This window comes from Oenanthe melanoleuca, chromosome 20, assembly GCF_029582105.1.
Source record: "Oenanthe melanoleuca isolate GR-GAL-2019-014 chromosome 20, OMel1.0, whole genome shotgun sequence".
Lineage (NCBI taxonomy): Eukaryota > Metazoa > Chordata > Aves > Passeriformes > Muscicapidae > Oenanthe > Oenanthe melanoleuca.
In genome coordinates, this window is record NC_079353.1 from 1,206,120 (window position 1) to 1,224,901 (window position 18,782).

The following is an 18,782-nucleotide window of genomic DNA, read 5'->3' on the forward strand; positions in this document are numbered from 1 at the left end:
GCCCCCCAGGTGAGCTCTGGGAGCCCCCAGGTGTGCAGGGAGCCCCCAGGTGAGCCCTGGGTGCCCCCAGGTGTGCAGGGAGCACCCCAGGTGTGCAGGGAGCCCCAGGTGAGCTCTGGGTGCCCCCAGGTGAGCCCTGGGTGCCCCCAGGTGTGCAGGGAGCCCCCAGGTGAGCCCTGAGTGCCCCCAGGTGAGCCCTGGGTGCCCCCCAGGTGTGCAGGGAGCCCCCAGGTGAGCCCTGAGTGCCCCCAGGTGAGCCCTGGGTGCCCCCCAGGTGTGCAGGGAGCCCCCAGGTGAGCTCTGGGAGCCCCCAGGTGTGCAGGGAGCCCCAGGTGTGCTGTCCCCTCCCCTCCCTGGCACAGCCCTTACCCGCACGATGATTCCCATGCGCTTGCTCTCGTAGGTGAAGGGGAAGATCTGCAGGATGGTGAAGTTGAGGATGTGCCCCCCTGGGCTCCTCAGCTGCACTGAGGACTGGTCTCTGCCCACCAGAGTCAGACCCACACTCTCTGTCCACTGCACCAGGGCCACCTGGGAGGAGAAGGCACGGTCAGGGTTACTGCCACACTCCTGGGAGGGACAGCAGGGCTGCAGAGAACTCAGCAGTCATTAACTCAGCAGTCATTAACTCAGCAGTCATTAACTCAGCAGCCATTAATTCAGCAGTCATTAATTCAGCAGTCATTAATTCAGCAGTCATCAATGGTGCTATCAAACACAATTCCAGATTTACAGATCCACTGACAAACACAGGAGCTCCCCCACAGCTCTCCCCAGATCCAGACCCTTCCTGCCAGTCTTGGCAGGGCTTGGGCAGCCCAGCTCATGTCTGGTGGCACTGCCCATGGTCACCTCCCTGCCTTCCTGCACACCAGGGATTTCCCCATGGAAAGGGGCTCAGGGATTGGGACTGCCCAGGGAGGGCTGGATCCCCATCCCTGGAGGTGTCCCAGGAATTCCTGGAGGTGGCACTCGGTGCCCTGGGCTGGGGACAAGGTGGGCACGGGGCACAGCTTGGATTCGATGTTCTGGGAGGGCTTTTCCAAGCTAAATGATTCCCAGATTTCATTCCCAAGGGCAGCCCTCAGCAAGGAGCAGGCACTGGAATCCTGCACCCATCCCCAGAGTGCCCAAACCTCCATGGGCACATCAGGGAAACCCCTTTACAAACTTTTGGAAAGAGTGACTTCCCAGCTTGCTGTCTACACAATTAAGAATTCAAAAGGATGCATTCACCCTGGATTTACAATTTTAAAGCCAGAAACACTAATGCAGCACATTTCACATTAAAAAACCCCAAACAAAACAAACCCAGTTATTTTCTAGATGTTCATTAGTAACAGCTCATCAACAGATTTCAACAATTTTGCAGTGATCAGCAAGACAGCTGAAGGCTGGCTCAGACAATTCTCAGCAGAAAACCCTTCTGCCTAAACATTAAAAAACAAATTAAGCTCTCCAACAAAACCCAAAGCAACCCCCAGATTGTTCAAGGTTTAACTGAACTGACATGGGCATCATTTTGATTTCAGGACCTACAAAACTGAGTTTTCTACAAGTTTTGACTCAATTCAACCAGAGCCATGCCATTAGACCAAAGCCTTTATTTGGCTTCCCTGGGAAGGCTCCAGAGTGCCCAGCTCAGCTGACACATCCATCTCAGCCTGAGCTTAACTCCAGAAGCTGCCTGGGCAGGAACAGCTGGAGCAGCTGCTGACACCAGCCCATCCATCACTGGCCCCAGAAAGGATCAAGGGATCCTTTCCCTAAACACACATGGAATACTGGAAATGTGTCACAGTGACATTTTCAAAGGCACAAGAGTGCTGGGCACATGGCTGCTGTCGACTTGAAGGTTAATTATCCCTTCTGCCTTTCAGCTTCTGCCTCAAGTGAGCACAAATATCTCAGTTCAAAATGAAACTGATTTTGGAAAATCACATACAAGAGATACAAATAAAATCAGAACCTGTAAATACTTGCACTGAGTTGAGATTTCATTAATGAATTGATACAATTGGGACTAACTGAAGAAGCTTTTTGAACTCAGCTCCTTTTCATCCAAAAGCTCAAAAGAGAACTTAAACCAAACTTTTCCTTTTATAAAGTAGTCTTAAATTGTCAGATTAAAAAAAAAAAAAAAAAAAGAAGTAATTGAGTTGGCTTTGCCTTGAAAGACCTTTAAGTCAATTTGAATCAATATTTGGCTTAATATTAACAAGTTTGTGCAGGCTTACTCACAAAGATTACAACAAATCAAAGGCTCTTTCAAGCTTATCTTTCTCCAAAGTTTCTTCAAGCCATCCCCAGTGCATTAAAGTGTGCAGTTAGATAATCCTCCCAGCAGCCTCCCAGAGCAGGGATGGAGCTTGGCTTTCTAACACTCTGGTTAATAAATAATTATTGGGAATTATTTCCAGCCCGATGCTGTGAGATGTTCAGTGTGTGCCTGTGAGCTCCAAGGGCATGGAGGTACAAACCTCTGCTCCCAGCTCAGCTGTCAGAGATCTCTGCATCCCTCCTTCCCTGCCAGCATCTCACTGCAATCCAAAAATCCCATAAAGCTCTGGAAAGCAAAGCCTTGTGCAGAGGGACAAAGGGATGAGCAGAGGTGGCACCAGGGGACAGCTCCTCCCATGGCACTGCCAGCTCTGCTGGCACTGTCTGGGATGGGATAATGGGATGGGGTAATGGGGTGGGGTAATGGGATGGGATAATGGGATGGGATAATGGGATGGGATGGGGTAATGGGATGGGATAACGGGATGGGATAACGGGATGGGATAATGGGATGGGGTAATGGGGTGGGATGGGGTAATGGGGTGGGATAACGGGATGGGATCATGGGATGGGATAACAGGATGGGATCATGGGATGGGATCATGGGATGGGGTAATGGGATGGGGTAATGGGGTGGGATCATGGGATGGGATCATGGGATGGGGTAATGGGATGGGATAATGGGATGGGGTAATGGGATGGGATGGGGTAATGGGATGGGATAATGGGATGGGGTAATGGGATGGGATGGGGTAATGGGATGGGATCATGGGATGGGATCATGGGATGGGATAATGGGATGGGAAGCACATCCCAGCTCCACACCAGGCAGGACAGCTTTGCTCTGCCCCCTGCAAACACCTAACTCAAAGTGTTCTCAGCCACAGCAGGAAGATGAGAAATACTCAAGATGCAAAAGTATATTTCCAACTTAGAGGAGGAAGAATTAAAAGCAGGCTCGAAATCCCTCAAGCCCCTTAAAGGGAGCCCATGCTCACTGATGAGGGAAGCCAGTGAAGTCTCTGCCAGCATTCTGCAGCTCCAACCCAGGCAGGCCTGATACAATCTGAGCATTTCAAAGCCCAGCACAGGATCCTCCAGCTCTGCTCTCTCCGACAATTAAATTACCCAAGCCACCACTGAAGTGGATATCGACTAATAAATTTCATTCCAGAGAGACAAATTGATCCTTCTGTGCCATGAGCTCTCTGCAGGGTCCCCTCCAGGTTGCCCAGGCAGGCAGAGACCAATTGATCCTGCACCCTTTCATGTCCTGGCAGCTTGTCAGGGTTAAAGACTGTTTGCCCAGGAATCCCAGCACTCTTATCTCTGATCAGATTATATCTATTTCATTTCCCCTGTTAGTTACTGTATGGCTACAACTGACAACTGGCCCACACAGCCCCAAGGCTGTAACTGATATCTGAATAAAGATACTTCAAGACTTCTAAATGGCAGCGTGCACAGGAAACAAATTTAGGAAATCCTGCTTTCTGTTACAGGAAATGAATCCTGTGCCAACTGGTAGAAATTACCCTTGCTGTTAAAGTAAAGAGAATACAAGTTTTTGTGCTCATTTCATAAAGTGACCTTCCCTGCCATGGCAATATTTTATTGATATAGGATTTCAAAGGCTGGTTTTAACAGGAGTCCAAAGCCATTCCCCTACAGGGAATGTTATTTCACAGCATTACTCCCTTCTCAAGGACTCCACTTGTGTAGCTCCTGCATTTTGTTCCATCTAGGATGACATTCTGAGCACAGCTAAATAATATTTGTATATCTAAGACCTACAGACAAGATTTCCTCAGTGCAGCAAAGCATATCTGATTTCTGAACCTGCTATAATTCTCTACTTAAGATATCACAAGAAAGGAAAAAAGAATTTAAACAATAATCTTGGAAGGATTAGTTATCATGCTATAGTAAAACAAATAAACAATATCCCCTGGGTATTTCAGACAAATTGCTGTGTAAATATTTTAAGGGCAGAACAGTATAAAGAGTAAAAGTAAAGGAAAAATCACTGACTTCACTATACACCACAGTATATATGTAAATAAATCTGTGCAAAAATATCCTGTAAGCTTTAGGAAAAAAAAAAAAAAAAAAACTTAGATGCAGATCACAAAAATAACCATCTGGAAATCATTCAGAGCTCATTTCTGTGCAAAGGGAGACACTTTCTGCCTTTCCAGGGGAGAGCAACACATTCTAGAGGAGAGGAGCAGGGAAACAACCCCTGCCCCAGCCCAGGGTGGGACAGGACACCACACCCTGCCAGGGAGGGGCTGCTGGCACTTCCCTGCAGCCACAGCCATGCAGAAATGCTATAAATATCTATGAAATGAATCTAGAAATAGCTATGAAATTAATGAATTGCCTACTTTGGCAGAAAAACACTACAGGGATTATTTTGAATGCATGTAAATGTGCAAACCAGCTCTGTGCCAGTCCTTCAGTAGCTCTGCAGCCCCAGAACCCTCACTCAGCTGGGATTCCATTTAACTCCATGCAAAGCATTTCTCAAACAAGGAGGCAGGCCAGCTTCTCTGCTGATGGCAAAGGTGGGAAGGTTATTAACAGAGGCAAAGCTGGTTGAGGCAATACATGGGAGAAGCTTTGAATGCAGTCAAAAGGGTGATTTGCTCTCACAATGGCAGTGGGATTCTCAGGGCAAGTCTCAAATTTTAGTGTCTCTCCAGAACAGATCATTGTACAAATTAATAGAGAATAAATGTGCTACTTCTGTTGCACTAAAAGGTGTATCCACAAAGCATAACCTATACATGAAACCACATTTTATTCCTTCTTTCATAGGCAAACAAAAAAAAAAACAAGACTATAATTGCATTTCCCAAGTTTTGCAGGGGGTGGCAAACAGCACTTAAACTGTGAGTCCTGTATTGAACCTGATGTGTCAAATGCTCAGTAAAAGTCTCCAGTGTGTGTCTGCAGATCTCTAGAGCTTCTCCCCACTGTGCCACCTGCTCAGCCCTGGCTTTGCTCTCAAACCAACCTTCACTCCCCCAGAACTAACCTGGCACTGCTCTGTCCACCTGCCCGTGGGATGTGCCGTGCTCACAGTGATCTCTACAGCTCTTCACTGTGCTGGAAGGTCACACACCTCACAGAGATGAAGTGTGGGAGCATTCCAACCCTCTTCCACAAGCTGTCCTCCCCCAGACAAGATTAGATTGCTCATAATTTACCAAACGTGCTCAGAGGGATTCACGGTGTTGAAATGAAAAACACACCCTGGACAAAAGGTGCAGAAACAGAGGCAAAATTCTGTGATGTAGAGGCAGAGATAGCAGTCTGGAGCTTCAGGTAGAGAGGCAGAACAGCTGAGAGGGCATTCATGGCCTATTCACAGCTCAGCAGAGCAATAAACACATTAAAATATCACCAGAGTGCTCCCCCAGGGAACTGTGGGGTTTTTCGGCAGCCAGCATGGGAGTAACTTTATAATGCTTGTATCCCCAAATCATCTGTTCTGTGATGTTAAATATTAAGTTCTGCAACTTGAAGAGTGAAAAGGGGGAGAGAAAAAGTGCAAAGTTTGCTATCAGAGATGGAACTTGCTCCCCCACATTTTTCACACATTTGTTGTGTGAAAGCAAGAGAAAACACTTTTGCTTTTTAGTTATTCTGGCTAGCTAAGGCAAAAAAGTTCCCTGGACTGCTCTTTTCTCTTTTTTTTAAAGTTATTCAAACCTGCTGTGGACTAGAAATCCTGAAGAGCACAGGGACCTCACACCTGTGGCCCAGCAGGCCTGGGCTGTGACACTTCCCAAGCCAGAGGGACTGAGAGCAGCCTGTGACCCACGGAGGGGACTCTGAGTCCATCATCTCTTCAAAACAGAGTTCATCATCTCTCCAAAACATCCCGAAGTTTTGCTATTTAGCACTGTTCAATTTTGCTAAAACATATTTTGTTAAGCAAACCGTTTCCCTCCAAAAACAATATTTTCTCCCTGAACCAGCAGCGGGAAGAACCAAAATCCACACCCTACAAAAACCACCCCATTGAAAAGCTTCCCCAGCTCCCCCCAGACCCCAGCAGGGCTGACCTCGTCGGGGCTGGAGGCCTGGTACACCCTGCAGGAGTCCTCGTAGTGGCGCTCGGCCTCGGCCTGGTCGGTGACGCCGTTGGACTCGTAGACGGGGGTGACGTTGTGGCACAGGGCGATGGCCCTGACGGCCTCGTGCACGCGGCTGCTCATGCTGCGCCGCACCTTGGTGGCCACCGACAGCCCCTTGGCGGCCGGCGGCTCCTGCGGCTGCTGGGGGACAAGGGACAACACAGCGGGCGCTTACTTCATGGCAATATGAGTACGGGACAAGGGACAACACAATGGGATCTAATGGGTGATCCACCAAAATAAAGAGTACTGGGCAAGGGACAACACAATGTGTGTTCATTTCTCCAAAATATGAGTATTGGACAAGGGACAACACAATAGGATCTTATCATGGGTGATCCACCAAAATACAAGTATTGGACAAGGGACAACACAGCGGGCGCTTACTTCATGGCAATATGAGTACTGGATAAGGGACAACACAATGGGCTCTAATGGGTGATCCACCAAAATAAAGAGTACTGGGCAAGGGACAACACAATGGGATCTTATCATGGGTGATCCACCAAAATAAAGAGTATTGGACAAAGGACAACACAGCAGGCGCTTACCATGGGTGATCCACCAAAATAAAGAGTATTGGGCAAGGGACAACACAATGTGTGTTCATTTCTCCAAAATATGAGTATTGGACAAGGGACAACACAATAGGATCTTATCATGGGTGATCCACCAAAATAAAGAGTATTGGACAAGGGACAACACAATGGGATCTTATCATGGGTGATCCACCAAAATACAAGTACTGGACAACGGACAACACAATGTGTGTTCATTTCTCCAAAATATGAGTATTGGACAAGGGACAACACAATGGGCTCTAATGGGTGATCCACCAAAATAAAGAGTATTGGGCAAGGGACAACACAATGGGATCTTATCATGGGTGATCCACCAAAATAAAGAGTATTGGGCAAGGGACAACACAATGTGTGTTCATTTCTCCAAAATATGAGTATTGGACAAGGGGCAACACATTGGGCGCTTACCATGGGTGATCCACCAAAATAAAGAGTATTGGGCAAGGGACAACACAATGGGATCTTATCATGGGTGATCCACCAAAATAAAGAGTACTAGACAAGGGACAACACAATGTGTGTTCATTTCACCAAAATAAAGAGTATTAGACAAGGGACAACACAATAGGATCTTATCATGGGTGATCCACCAAAATAAAGAATATTGGACAAGGGACAACACAACGTGTGTTTATTTCAGCAAGGTAAGAGTATTGGGCAAGGGACAACACATTGGGCTCTTATCATGGGTGATTCACCAAAATAAAGAGTATTGGACAAGGGACAGCACAACGTGTGTTTATTTCACCAAAATATGAGTATTGGACAAGGGACAACACAATGGGCTCTAATGGGTGATCCACCAAAATAAAGAGTATTGGGCAAGGGACAACACAATGGGATCTTATCATGGGTGATCCACCAAAATAAAGAGTATTGGGCAAGGGACAACACAATGTGTGTTCATTTCTCCAAAATATGAGTATTGGACAAGGGGCAACACATTGGGCGCTTACCATGGGTGATCCACCAAAATAAAGAGTATTGGGCAAGGGACAACACAATGGGATCTTATCATGGGTGATCCACCAAAATAAAGAGTACTAGACAAGGGACAACACAATGTGTGTTCATTTCACCAAAATAAAGAGTATTAGACAAGGGACAACACAATAGGATCTTATCATGGGTGATCCACCAAAATAAAGAATATTGGACAAGGGACAACACAACGTGTGTTTATTTCAGCAAGGTAAGAGTATTGGGCAAGGGACAACACATTGGGCTCTTATCATGGGTGATTCACCAAAATAAAGAGTATTGGACAAGGGACAGCACAACGTGTGTTTATTTCACCAAAATAAAGAGTATTGGGCAAGGGACAACACAACGTGTGTTTATTGTGGGTGATTCACCAAAATATGAGTATGGGACAAGGGACAACACAACAGGCGTTTATTTCACCAAAATAAAGAGTATTGGAAAAGGGACAACACATTGGGCGTTTACTTCAGTGAAATAGGAGTATTGGACAAGGGACAACACAACAGGCTCTTACCACGGGTGATTCACCAAAATAAAGAGTATTGGACAAGAGGCAACACAACACATGTTTACTGCAGGTGATTCACCAAAATATGAGTATGGGACAAGGGACAACACAACAGGCGCTTACTTCACCAAAATAAGAATATTGGACAAGGGACACCACAACGTGCTCTTATCACAGGCGAATCACCAAAATAAAGAGTATTGGACAAGGGACAAAACAATGGGCGTTTACTTCAGCAAAGCAAGAATATTGGACAAGAGACAACACAACACACTCTTACTGCAAGTGGTTTACCAAAATAAAGAGTATTGGACAAGGGACAACACAATGTGCTCTCACCGTGGGTGATTCACCAAAACAAGAGTATTAGTCTAACACCGATACTCAGCTGTGGTTAAAACAGGATTTCTGGACAGTAAATTAACATGGTTATGTAGAAGTTGATTTCTTAGTTTTAATTATACATTTTAAAACTGTTGCTTACCGGGTTATTGTTATAAATGAATTAACATTGGGCATGAAGTTAAGAGATTAGTTATGTTTGAATTGATAATGAATTGTTGATGATTGTGTTCATGTGTGTAACAAAATTGCTGATGTCTATTTTTTTTGTGTAACTAAATTGTTTATGACTATTTGTAGTTAATGTTTTATGTCTTTGTAAATTGTCAATATTCCCAGCTGTTTGTCCCTCACCCCATCCCATGCACACTTCTCACTTCTCCTGTTTTTATGGGGGTTCTCCTTAGCTTTGTTGTTTTTTTATTTTGAGTTTTTAAATTTTGGGATTTTGTGTTTTAGTTGTTGTTTTTTTTAACTTAGTATAGTTTATGTTTTAGTGGTTTTGAAGGGTTTTATTAAGTTTTTGAAAAACATTTGTTGTATATGATTGCTGATTGAGAGCACATCCAATCTGATACTGTCCAAAGGAGATAAAATGTCTCACTGCCTCTTGGTCACTCTCAAGAAAAAAACAGGGTGACACACCAACCTCAAAAGACTCAGAGAAACTACTTTTTTACTCCCCAAAAATCCACTTTTTTTACTCCACAAAAGACCAGTGGTTTGGGAAGTTTAGAGTCATCTGGATTTCATGTGCAAGAAAATAAAATTGGTGAAAACACAAAACAGATGACTCGTATGGAGCTAGAAAATCTTAATTACATTCATTTATTTTTTAATACTATTTTTAGTATCAGAATGGGAGTCTTCAGATAATTGCACAATTACTAAATTATCCCAGTTGAAGAAGGGACACACAGTGATCCAGTTTCCTGCTCTGTTAACCTTTAGTGTCAAGAGGACAAAAGCTTCACTTCCAGGTCAAAGGGCCACAACATGGTAAAAATAAGAGCAAAGAATAAGAACTACAGTTTGAAATGAATCATGGCCAGCAAATGCTTCTCATTATAAGGAATCTCACTAGAAAGTTTTATAGGACATATCCATTTCCAGGGTAATTCCACATGTTATTTTCCACACTGGTGATTAGGAACCATTAGATCTTCAAATTTTCTAGCACTGCTCATCAGCAAACCCTGAGCTGATGTGCACTCAGTCACTGCTCACACACTGGAGTAGTCAGTCACCCAAAAGTTCCTGACAAATACTGGACACTTTGGCAAATAATTAATCAGGAGTCAAACTTTCTCTAAGGATTTAGTATAAAATGAAGGTAAATAAAGCTGAAGTCCGAGGGGTTGTGATTTGGGGCAGGGGGATTTGTTTTTTTGGTTTTTTTTTAAATATAGTTCTGTCATTTAAGGGTCTCAACACCAAGAGAAGAACCAAATGCTAGGAAGGAGAAAGAGCTGGATATCTAAATAAAAGTTATTTTAGAGTTCAGCAACAGGACACAGGCACACACTTACACTTGTATGTGATGTGAACCAGCTCAGAGAATATAATGAGCAATCACCACATTATTTATGCATTAAGCACCCGATGACCTTCACACTTCCCAAAAGCAGCACATAAGCAGATCCCCACCTCATTAACTCACCATTAGCCCAGAGAGGTGGAACTTTAACTGTACCTGTGTGTAGATGCTGAATATGTGGCTCTGCACCTCGTCCATGGAGTCCAGCCCGTAGGCCACCGTGCCCAGGTGCAGCCTCTTGAAAACCATCTCGTTCTGGGTGAGAGTCCCTGGGAAGAGCAGCACCATGGAGTGGGAGCAGCACCCCAGAGCCCAGCACAGCCTGTCCTGGCTGTGCCTCAGCACTGAGAGACCTGAACTGCCCCAGCAGCTGGACTGGTCACTGCACACTGCCAGCACAGCCCAGGCTGCCAAAACCCAACACTGACAAACATCAGGGCTCGCTCTCCTGGCAAGTGGGGGTGCAAAAGTAAGAATGAGATTCACCCCACAGCAGGAGCTGCAGCATAGTTCTAGTCCCACTGGAACCAAAAATAAAAATGGAAATGACTCCAGTGGGACCAGGATTTCATGTCAGACCAAGCTTTTCATTCCAGCTCAGCTTCAAAAGTGTGAGGACAGCAGTAGACAGCTTCTGCTTATATATCTAAGTCATCTTAACCTGGCTTTGAAAACCAGCTCCAAATAGTTGATTTTAATTTTATCTTAACCTCAGCTTTTGTTTTAATAGCATGCTTTAAGTATTCCTTCAAGTAGTATAATATTCCTGTCCTACCTTACTCACAGCACACTGAGAACAAAAAAAGCAGAACTGTTTTTCAAAAACTGATTAAATCATATTGTCAAAGTGACAGGAAATGCGTATTTCTCCCAGTCCAAAGAAATCTCACATTATTCTCTTTTCCTGGCCAAAACCACAACAAAATCCAAGCAACATGCCATGACTCAAGCTGTATTTTCTGCACCATACCTGTTTTGTCTGTCAGCAGATAGGAAATCCTCCCCAGCTGCTCAGGGATGGTGCTGGAGCGAACCACAGTGCCAGGGATTTTGGAATCTCTGCGGATCACCCAGCTGTACACAATCTTCCCCATGTCCAGATTGACACGTAAACTGCACAGGAGGAAAGAGAAAAAGGAAAATAAAAAGTGTCACCAGGTAAACTTGGGGGAAAAAAATCCTTGTAACTGCCACAGTGCAATGAAAGGACAATGAGTTCATGGTGAATGTGAGGTGCCAAAGGAGAATTTCAGGAGAAGTTTATTCAAAGTCAGTGCTCTGGTGGCAAATGTAATTGCACTGTGATTCAGACAGAGGATAAATTACAGTGAGAAGAGCTGGTATGGGGAATGTGGACACAGAGTAAGGACAGTGATGGATACCAGAGAGCAGGTTAAAAATGGAGCTGAAATGAATCCCAGTCCTGCACCCAAAGTTACTGATCTACTTACTAATACAGCATAATTTAATATTAAAGTTTCATTGCTCTCTAAATACATAATACATGACATTCTGTATAAAACACCCTCTTTTTCCATTTTCTGCTCTGTTCTTATCACAGTAACCAGGTAGTCCAAACACAGAGAAGGGAATTTAAATGCCTAACCCACAGCCTGAGCCAGTGAATGGGTTAACAAATTCAGCAGAAACAACAAAACAATAACTTCATTTCTACTTCTGGCCTTGCTTAGCAGTGGGATGAGGAACAGGTAAGAGCTCAGGTGTCTGAGCTGAAGGAAGGAGGAAGAGCCCAGCAGGCAGCAGTGCCACTGTCCCCTCACCTGATGGGAATGATGTTGGAGAACAGCAGCAGGAATCTGATGATCTGCAGGTACCAACGGCCTGCAAAGTGCTGGAGGGCCACCATGACCAGGGACACCACCACCAGAGCCCCAAACAGGATCTTGGTGAGGCAGTTCACCTCCAAATCAAAGAGGCCAATCTGCAGCAGCAGGAGAGAGATGTGAGGACACAGGTGGAGAGGTCAGCTCTGCAATATTCCCAAAGTGAGCTGCCACTCCATCCAAAGAGCCATTCCCAGTCAGCTTCTCTTCTTCAAAACACATTTAAATTTATAATCAATACTCTTGCCAAGTTATTTAATGAGAGTTCCATCCCTCAGAAGCTGAGCAGAGGATGCAGAGGTGTGAGAGGACTCACACTGCCAAAAGCTCTGTAACCATCCCTGCACTGTCTTAGCTTTGCTCCAATGGAAGAAATGCAGCAAAAGAAGCTTTTCTATTCTAACTGGGACTGTCTCATTATAAACAGATAAAACAATGGTTTTGACAACCTTAAAAAAGTGAGAAGACACATGTATAATAGGATTTTAAAAAATTGGGAGAAATAGGTTCTTTATGGTAACTATCTTAAATCACAGGATGGAAAATAGGAATTATTCCTATGAGGTTGACCCTATGGTGTGTGCACAGAGCATTTGGAAGGGTTTTCTTTTAAAAAATGATAAATTTCTGACCCTTGTTATTTATCATAAACCTGTTTTTCCACCATACCTTACTTCTTGGGTTGGAAGTGTTCATCACACTGCGCAGCTCCCTCCCCGTGTAGAGCACAACTCCCACCACAGTACCTGCACACACAAAGGTTTCCTCCATAAAACCCTTGGCAGGGGGAAGGGATTTTCAGCAGGCTAATTTCAGAAATTCAAGAAGCTGGTATCTGCAACACAGCACCCATGAAAACACAGACTGAACAGGAAACATCCTCCCAGGCTGTAATGCAGTCTCAGGGTTGGATCTGATGCAGCATCAAGGCTCCATCAGCTCATGGGAAGAGCAGCCAGCTCTGCTCTACTTCCCCTGACCCATCCACTTGTCTCTCTACTCTATAAATAATGTTGGTAGGGATGGAGGAATTCTTGGATTTCCTCCCCACTCTTGGAATCCCGTTCTGGTGCTGCCTCCCAGCAGATCTTCACTGTGTGTCAAAATTAAACAGCTCTGGGCTATGGTTGTTTATTGGTAAAGTTTGGTACAATCAGAGCAAATCCAATGAATTCTAGAGCTCAAAGACAAGATTGCCTTATTTTAAAATTTGCTTTAAGTGTTCATCTAAATACTGTTCCTACCACAAAGTGAATCACAGCAACTCCTACCTTCCTGGAACAGATGGAGCTGCTGGGAGCCCATCAGGGAATGTGAATTCTCTGTCCCACAGTTGCTAAAGAGCTGAGAGCAAGTTCTCCATTTTCTTCTTGCAGAAATGTAATTTGGTTTAGCACCATAAATTACAGGGTTTCTACGGATTTTCTCTTTCTAGAGGCTTTGCAAAGATCCATGAAGAAAAAGCTATAACCAACAACAGTTTAAAGCTGCTATTGCCCACTGTTAGGAGTCTAAAAAAGGAGAAAACCAACTCTAAAAAAGCACTACTGCCAGTACATTGCTACTTTATACTCTACTATTCCCCTGCTCTCACTAATGATCAAAGTTTGAACAAACTGCAAGTGACTTATTTTTAAATAAGGCTGATTCAAGAGAGGTGGTTTCTAAAAATACGCTGAGAAACATTCCTTTAAAAAAAAACACCCCAAAAAACAACAACAAATGTCTGGAGCCAGATGGCAGGTGCTGGTAAGATCATCACAATTCAGATCAGCAGATGGCACAGCTACTCCAAATCCACTGCAAACAGAGTCAGACCCAGCCCTCCTGCAGCAGATGCAGAAAGACACATTGCTCTGTTCATCTTACAGGGGCTGCCCCAGTCAGATGGCACCACAGCCCCACTGCTTCCACTCACTGCAGAAGAAAAATAATGCCCATGTTTTCTCCTGGCAGAAATAACCTACAACATGCTGTTTGCTATTGCCACAGGAGAAACAAAATTGAGTATTGTAATTAATAAGTCAGTCAAAATGAGAGGAACTGCCAGGACTAGAAAAAGCTTGAAGATATTGATCTGTAAAAAAGGAATGTTCCTAGTTGGTTTGTGGCCATTTCAAACACTCAGTTCAATAAATCCCTTGAAAATGTATTTGCAAATGCACTGTCAAGTCTCTCCATTTGATGAGTTTAATTCCAGAGCTGGACTCCAGAATTCCACTGTCCTCCAGCTACTGCCCAGCAAGCTCTGCAAACACTGGGCAGGAGAGGAATGAGGCTTTTACTTTGACAAGCAGCTACAAGGGGCATTGATTAATCTCAGGCCTCGGGAGTTTATTGTATCTATGAGTCAAAATCTGCCAAAGACTTGAGTTTTTTTCCTTTTTTTAAAGAGTATATAGGACAAACTCAATGGAAGCACTTACCTGGAAATCTTTCATCTCAGCTTCTGTTCCCAGAATCCATCTGACACCATTTCTGTTACAGATTAGGATGTCAATGTGCACAGCAATTAAGTGCTATTCTGCTCCTAGATGCTAAAGAAGGGCCCCAAAGGCCACTCCACTTCTTTCTCATCTAGCAATGTCCAAGAGGCAATTAGATGTCAGCTCAGCTCCCCAGAGGTGTCAGGACAAGGGGGGAAACCTCATTCCAACTGCTAATTTCTCCAACTGACAGAATTATTATTCCATCACAAAAATACCTTTAAAAATTGTTAACATATTCCCTTAAAAACAATTTTACATGGGTCTCCACCTCACCTGATGCAATCACTGTGCTGGCCCACAGGGTGTTTTCTATGCTTAAGCTCTCATTTACTGGAGGGTCACTGTCCTCCTACAAGAGGAAAAAGAGAAAAATAAACAAACTTGTCAGTAATGCAAAGGAGCAGAGGATGAGAGGAGTCCCACGGAGGTGTTTGGAGAGGGATGCTGGGTGAGCTGGCAGAGGGGTTTCTGCTAGGATGGAGAATTTTCCTAAGCCCTGGTGGAGCTGTGGTTGATTCCTGTGCCAGCAGACTCACCCTGGTGAAGGTCCCCACAAAGTTGTGGATGTCAATGTTGGGCTCCTCTGCGTAGACGTAGGAGCGGGTTTGCAGCAGGTCCTGTCAAACAGACACACCTGTCAGTCCTGCCAGCCACAGCTCAATAACCCACAGAGGTCTCACCAGAACACCCCACCAGGAGTCAGCATGGCTTAGGGCTGGTTTATCTGGATACCTACAGCAGCCCAAGAGTCCCACAGAAAGCAGCAGAGCGCCGCGGGATTTCCTGCAGGGCCGCCCACCAGGTGTGTGTGCCCCAGGAATGAAGTGCAGGCTGCAGGCAGGGCTGCAGCAGCCACAGCTGTGCAGGAGGGGCCCGGGGCTGCAGCAGGAGCTTACAGAGGCCGTGGGCAGGCGCTGGGTGCAGCTGACAGGCAGGCGCAGCTTCCAGTCCGTCTCCCCGTCCAGCTGGTCCGTGCGGAGGAAGCAGGAGCCTGGGGATGGAGCAGCACTCAGGGACCCTCCACCTGCCCCAGCACACCCACAGCCACTCAGGGGGTGCTTCCCCCTCCAGGATAATCATCTCCTTTCTCTGGAAACAGTGCCTGGTTTACATTTGTTAATAATGGAGGGGTGATGTTCCTGCACCACATTCCTTCCCTTCCACTAGGCCAGAATTCTCTGTGCTGTACTTTTAAATGTTCCCATTAATCTGTTTTCTAATCCTGATCAAACATTTCCTTATCCCACACTTAGCAAAACAAGCCTGAACAGCAAGTAAATACATCTGAAATGGAACCAGATTCATTTACCCTGAACTCAATCCCTACATTCCCTGATCAGCAAACAAAACTGGACTGTAACATCCTAAGAAGTGGTGGGCCATAAAGCTACTTGAGCTCCCTCTCCCTAAAAATTTTACCATTATCTATTTCTTCCCCATTTCCAAGAGATAATTTTCTCCAAACAAGCAGTGAAAGGTTAATGGCTATTTTGACAATTGGTTCCAGATGTTTACCATTCTTCTCCGACGTCCTCAGGAAGATCATGTCAGCAGGGACCCTCTGGTTCTGGGGGAGAAGAAAGGCCATTATTGTGCAGGCAGCCCTGCACTCGTGTGCAGTGCCTTCCCAGAGCAGCAGAGCACAAAGAGGATTCCTTTGTCAGCCTGCAGCTTGGGACTCAGCTTGCTTTGAATCCTCAGCTCGCTTCCCTGCAGAACTCCAAGTGCAGGATAATAACTGGTGCCAGCTCCCACTGACCAGACCCAAGGGTTAGGTTTACAAAAGGGCTGGAGAGTAATTCTAGAAGTCAGAAGAAATCTTAAACTTGTGCTGGTTTCCTTTCAAGGAGTCCCATGTTAGCAGAAAGGCTGTATCTGGAATCTGCAGCTACCCAGTTTCTTTTTGTACTGAGTTTTTTAATACTAATGGTTTTAGAGGTCACAGCTGCTTGCAGAGAGTGGGTGGGAAAAACATAAAATCAGTGGGTTCAAAAAACCACATTAAAAGTTGTACAAAGGGGGAAATATACCTGTATGTACCATATCCATTTGATACCTTCAAATGGATCACTGGGACTCCCAAAACTGCAGTGCTTATACCCAAAGAAACATCTGGATGCTGAATTTGCTCCAGGTATTTAACCTGTGTCCAACAGTCAAAGAAAGGATAGGGAATCTTTTTATCTTGCTACAGTATAAGTAAAAAATGAGGTTACAGGTACATGCCTATGGATTTTCCCTCATTTGTAAAGATTATGATGTTATTGTTGAGGTGGGGGAACCCTACCAAGTGATTAAATATTTTAACTTGTGTTCAGCACCTGATATTCTAAGCCTATTGTAAAGTAAGTAGGAGCTCAAAAGATCTCATTTTCTATCATCTTGCAAAAAAAAAACACCAAAAAAAGTGCTTCACACAGAAAGATGACTATAAAGACAAACCTTTTCCACAATGATGAGGTCACCCACTTGAATGTTAGAGCTCTTCACCTTGACAGTCCCTGCAAAGGAGAGGTGTTGGTGTTAGAGCAGGGCAGGCTTTGGGGTCTGTGTGCTGTGCTCCCCTCCCTTCCTTCCACTGCACTGTGGGGCAAAAATGGGAAATGTTCCCACCCCAGGAGCTGGGCAATGCTGCTCTGTAAAGTGTTCCCACTGAGGGCTGGGTGTCCCAAAAAGGGCTGAAACTCCCTCATGTAACAGCTCCAGACCTCAGCCCTGGCTGCAGAAAGCCCCAGCCATAACTCTGAAACAGCTCCCCAAACTCCTTTGTGTACTGCTTAATTCAAAAATACTTCCAGCATCAGGCAGATGGCAGAGCAAGGACAGAAAGTTACAGCAGGGAACCATCACTCCTTTTCCTCAGGTGCCTGAAAATGTAAAGCCTGACCCCAAAGCCAGGCTGAAAGCACAATGGCTCACCCAAAATCCAGGCTCATTTCCTGGCTCAGCTCTGCCACCTCTCCTGTGCTCTTGCAGGACCAGCCAAACAAGCAGAGAACAGGTCCTACAGAAATCATGTAAATATTTATTCCTCTGCAGCTGTCAAACATTTCCCAATTGCTTTAAACCAGGGGATTAATTTAACAATTGGCTAGCGATTTCAAATCATTAGCCAGCCCTAGATTTGGCTTCTCAGACTAACTAGTGATTTATAATCAGTTAATTTGAACCCTGCCTCTATGTGTCTGCTATATTTCAACAAAAGCCTCTTTAATCTGCTGTGATTTGAGTGGAAGTGGGGGAGGCACGTGGAGCTCACCCTGGCACGGACAACACTCCTACTGTACCTCAAAATTCAGGGGCTAACTGGCCAGATAGCAGCTCAGGGGGAAAGCAGGAGGGGGAAGGGAGGGGGAACAGAAATTAGCACAAAGCACAAAGGTCACTGGGATTTTACTACTGGCAGTCCCTTCATTAGCATCCTTCTCAGGATATGCTTCAGTGTTTCTGCTCCAAATTAACAATGGAAGCCATTCTGGGCTGGGGGCAGCCTGCTGCTCTGGTGACACACTGTGTGCTTAACAACATGCTTCATCACTGCTGCTAATAAATGCAGACTTCCTTGCATGCTGTAATTATTCCTACAAATTATAAGCAGTCATGGCCCATTTCACAAATATCTTGGTGGGTTCTGGAGTTTGCCTTCAGAGGGTTTTTTAGGGTTTTTTTTTTTGGTTGAAAAAAAATTTAAAATTTTTGAAAAAAAAAAAAAAAAAAAAAAAAAAGGTAAACAAAATGAATGCTGGGCTGAAGACATCTCTGCCAGGGCAGGAAGCAAACTGGGGATTAAGAGTCCATTACGCTGGGGCTTGAAAAGAAAAGCTGCACTCCAAGAGGATCAAAAAAAGCATCCCTGGCAGACTTGTGTATGGGCTATACAAAGTTAGGTACTATGACACTAAAAGGGTCTGACAGATAACATCTCTTCCTCCCCTTTCATTCACAAAACAACAAAAAGTGCTTTTGAATATTCTCCTGTGCAAAGGAAAGGGGGGGAAAAAATCTATGTGCTCCCCCCACACAGGCACAGCCATTCCTGACCCAATGTGCAAAAAAACTGAGCATTTGTTTA

At 44.9% G+C, this 18,782-nt stretch overlaps 1 protein-coding gene across 5 annotated transcripts in view; it reads right to left on the minus strand.

Annotated features, from left to right (window-relative positions):
- ATP9A (ATPase phospholipid transporting 9A (putative)) overlaps positions 1–18,782 on the minus strand; it is a 54,806-nt gene that overhangs the window by 22,998 nt on the left and 13,026 nt on the right. For 4 of the 5 annotated variants that reach the window (XR_008841966.1, XM_056507377.1, XM_056507375.1 and 1 more), the window contains exons 5-15: positions 17,153–17,211; positions 16,226–16,277; positions 15,607–15,701; positions 15,247–15,327; positions 14,984–15,059; positions 12,891–12,967; positions 12,159–12,319; positions 11,348–11,490; positions 10,534–10,646; positions 6,354–6,566; positions 370–531 (exon numbers count right to left, since the gene is read on the minus strand). Coding sequence is in view for 4 of the 5 variants with exons in the window: in XM_056507377.1 (XP_056363352.1) it covers positions 370–531; positions 6,354–6,566; positions 10,534–10,646; positions 11,348–11,490; positions 12,159–12,319; positions 12,891–12,967; positions 14,984–15,059; positions 15,247–15,327; positions 15,607–15,701; positions 16,226–16,277; positions 17,153–17,211 (1,232 nt within the window). In the remaining variant the exon portion in view is untranslated. The remainder of the gene's footprint in view (positions 1–369; positions 532–6,353; positions 6,567–10,533; positions 10,647–11,347; positions 11,491–12,158; positions 12,320–12,890; positions 12,968–14,983; positions 15,060–15,246; positions 15,328–15,606; positions 15,702–16,225; positions 16,278–17,152; positions 17,212–18,782) is intronic. The other variant, XM_056507376.1, reaches the window with a different exon arrangement.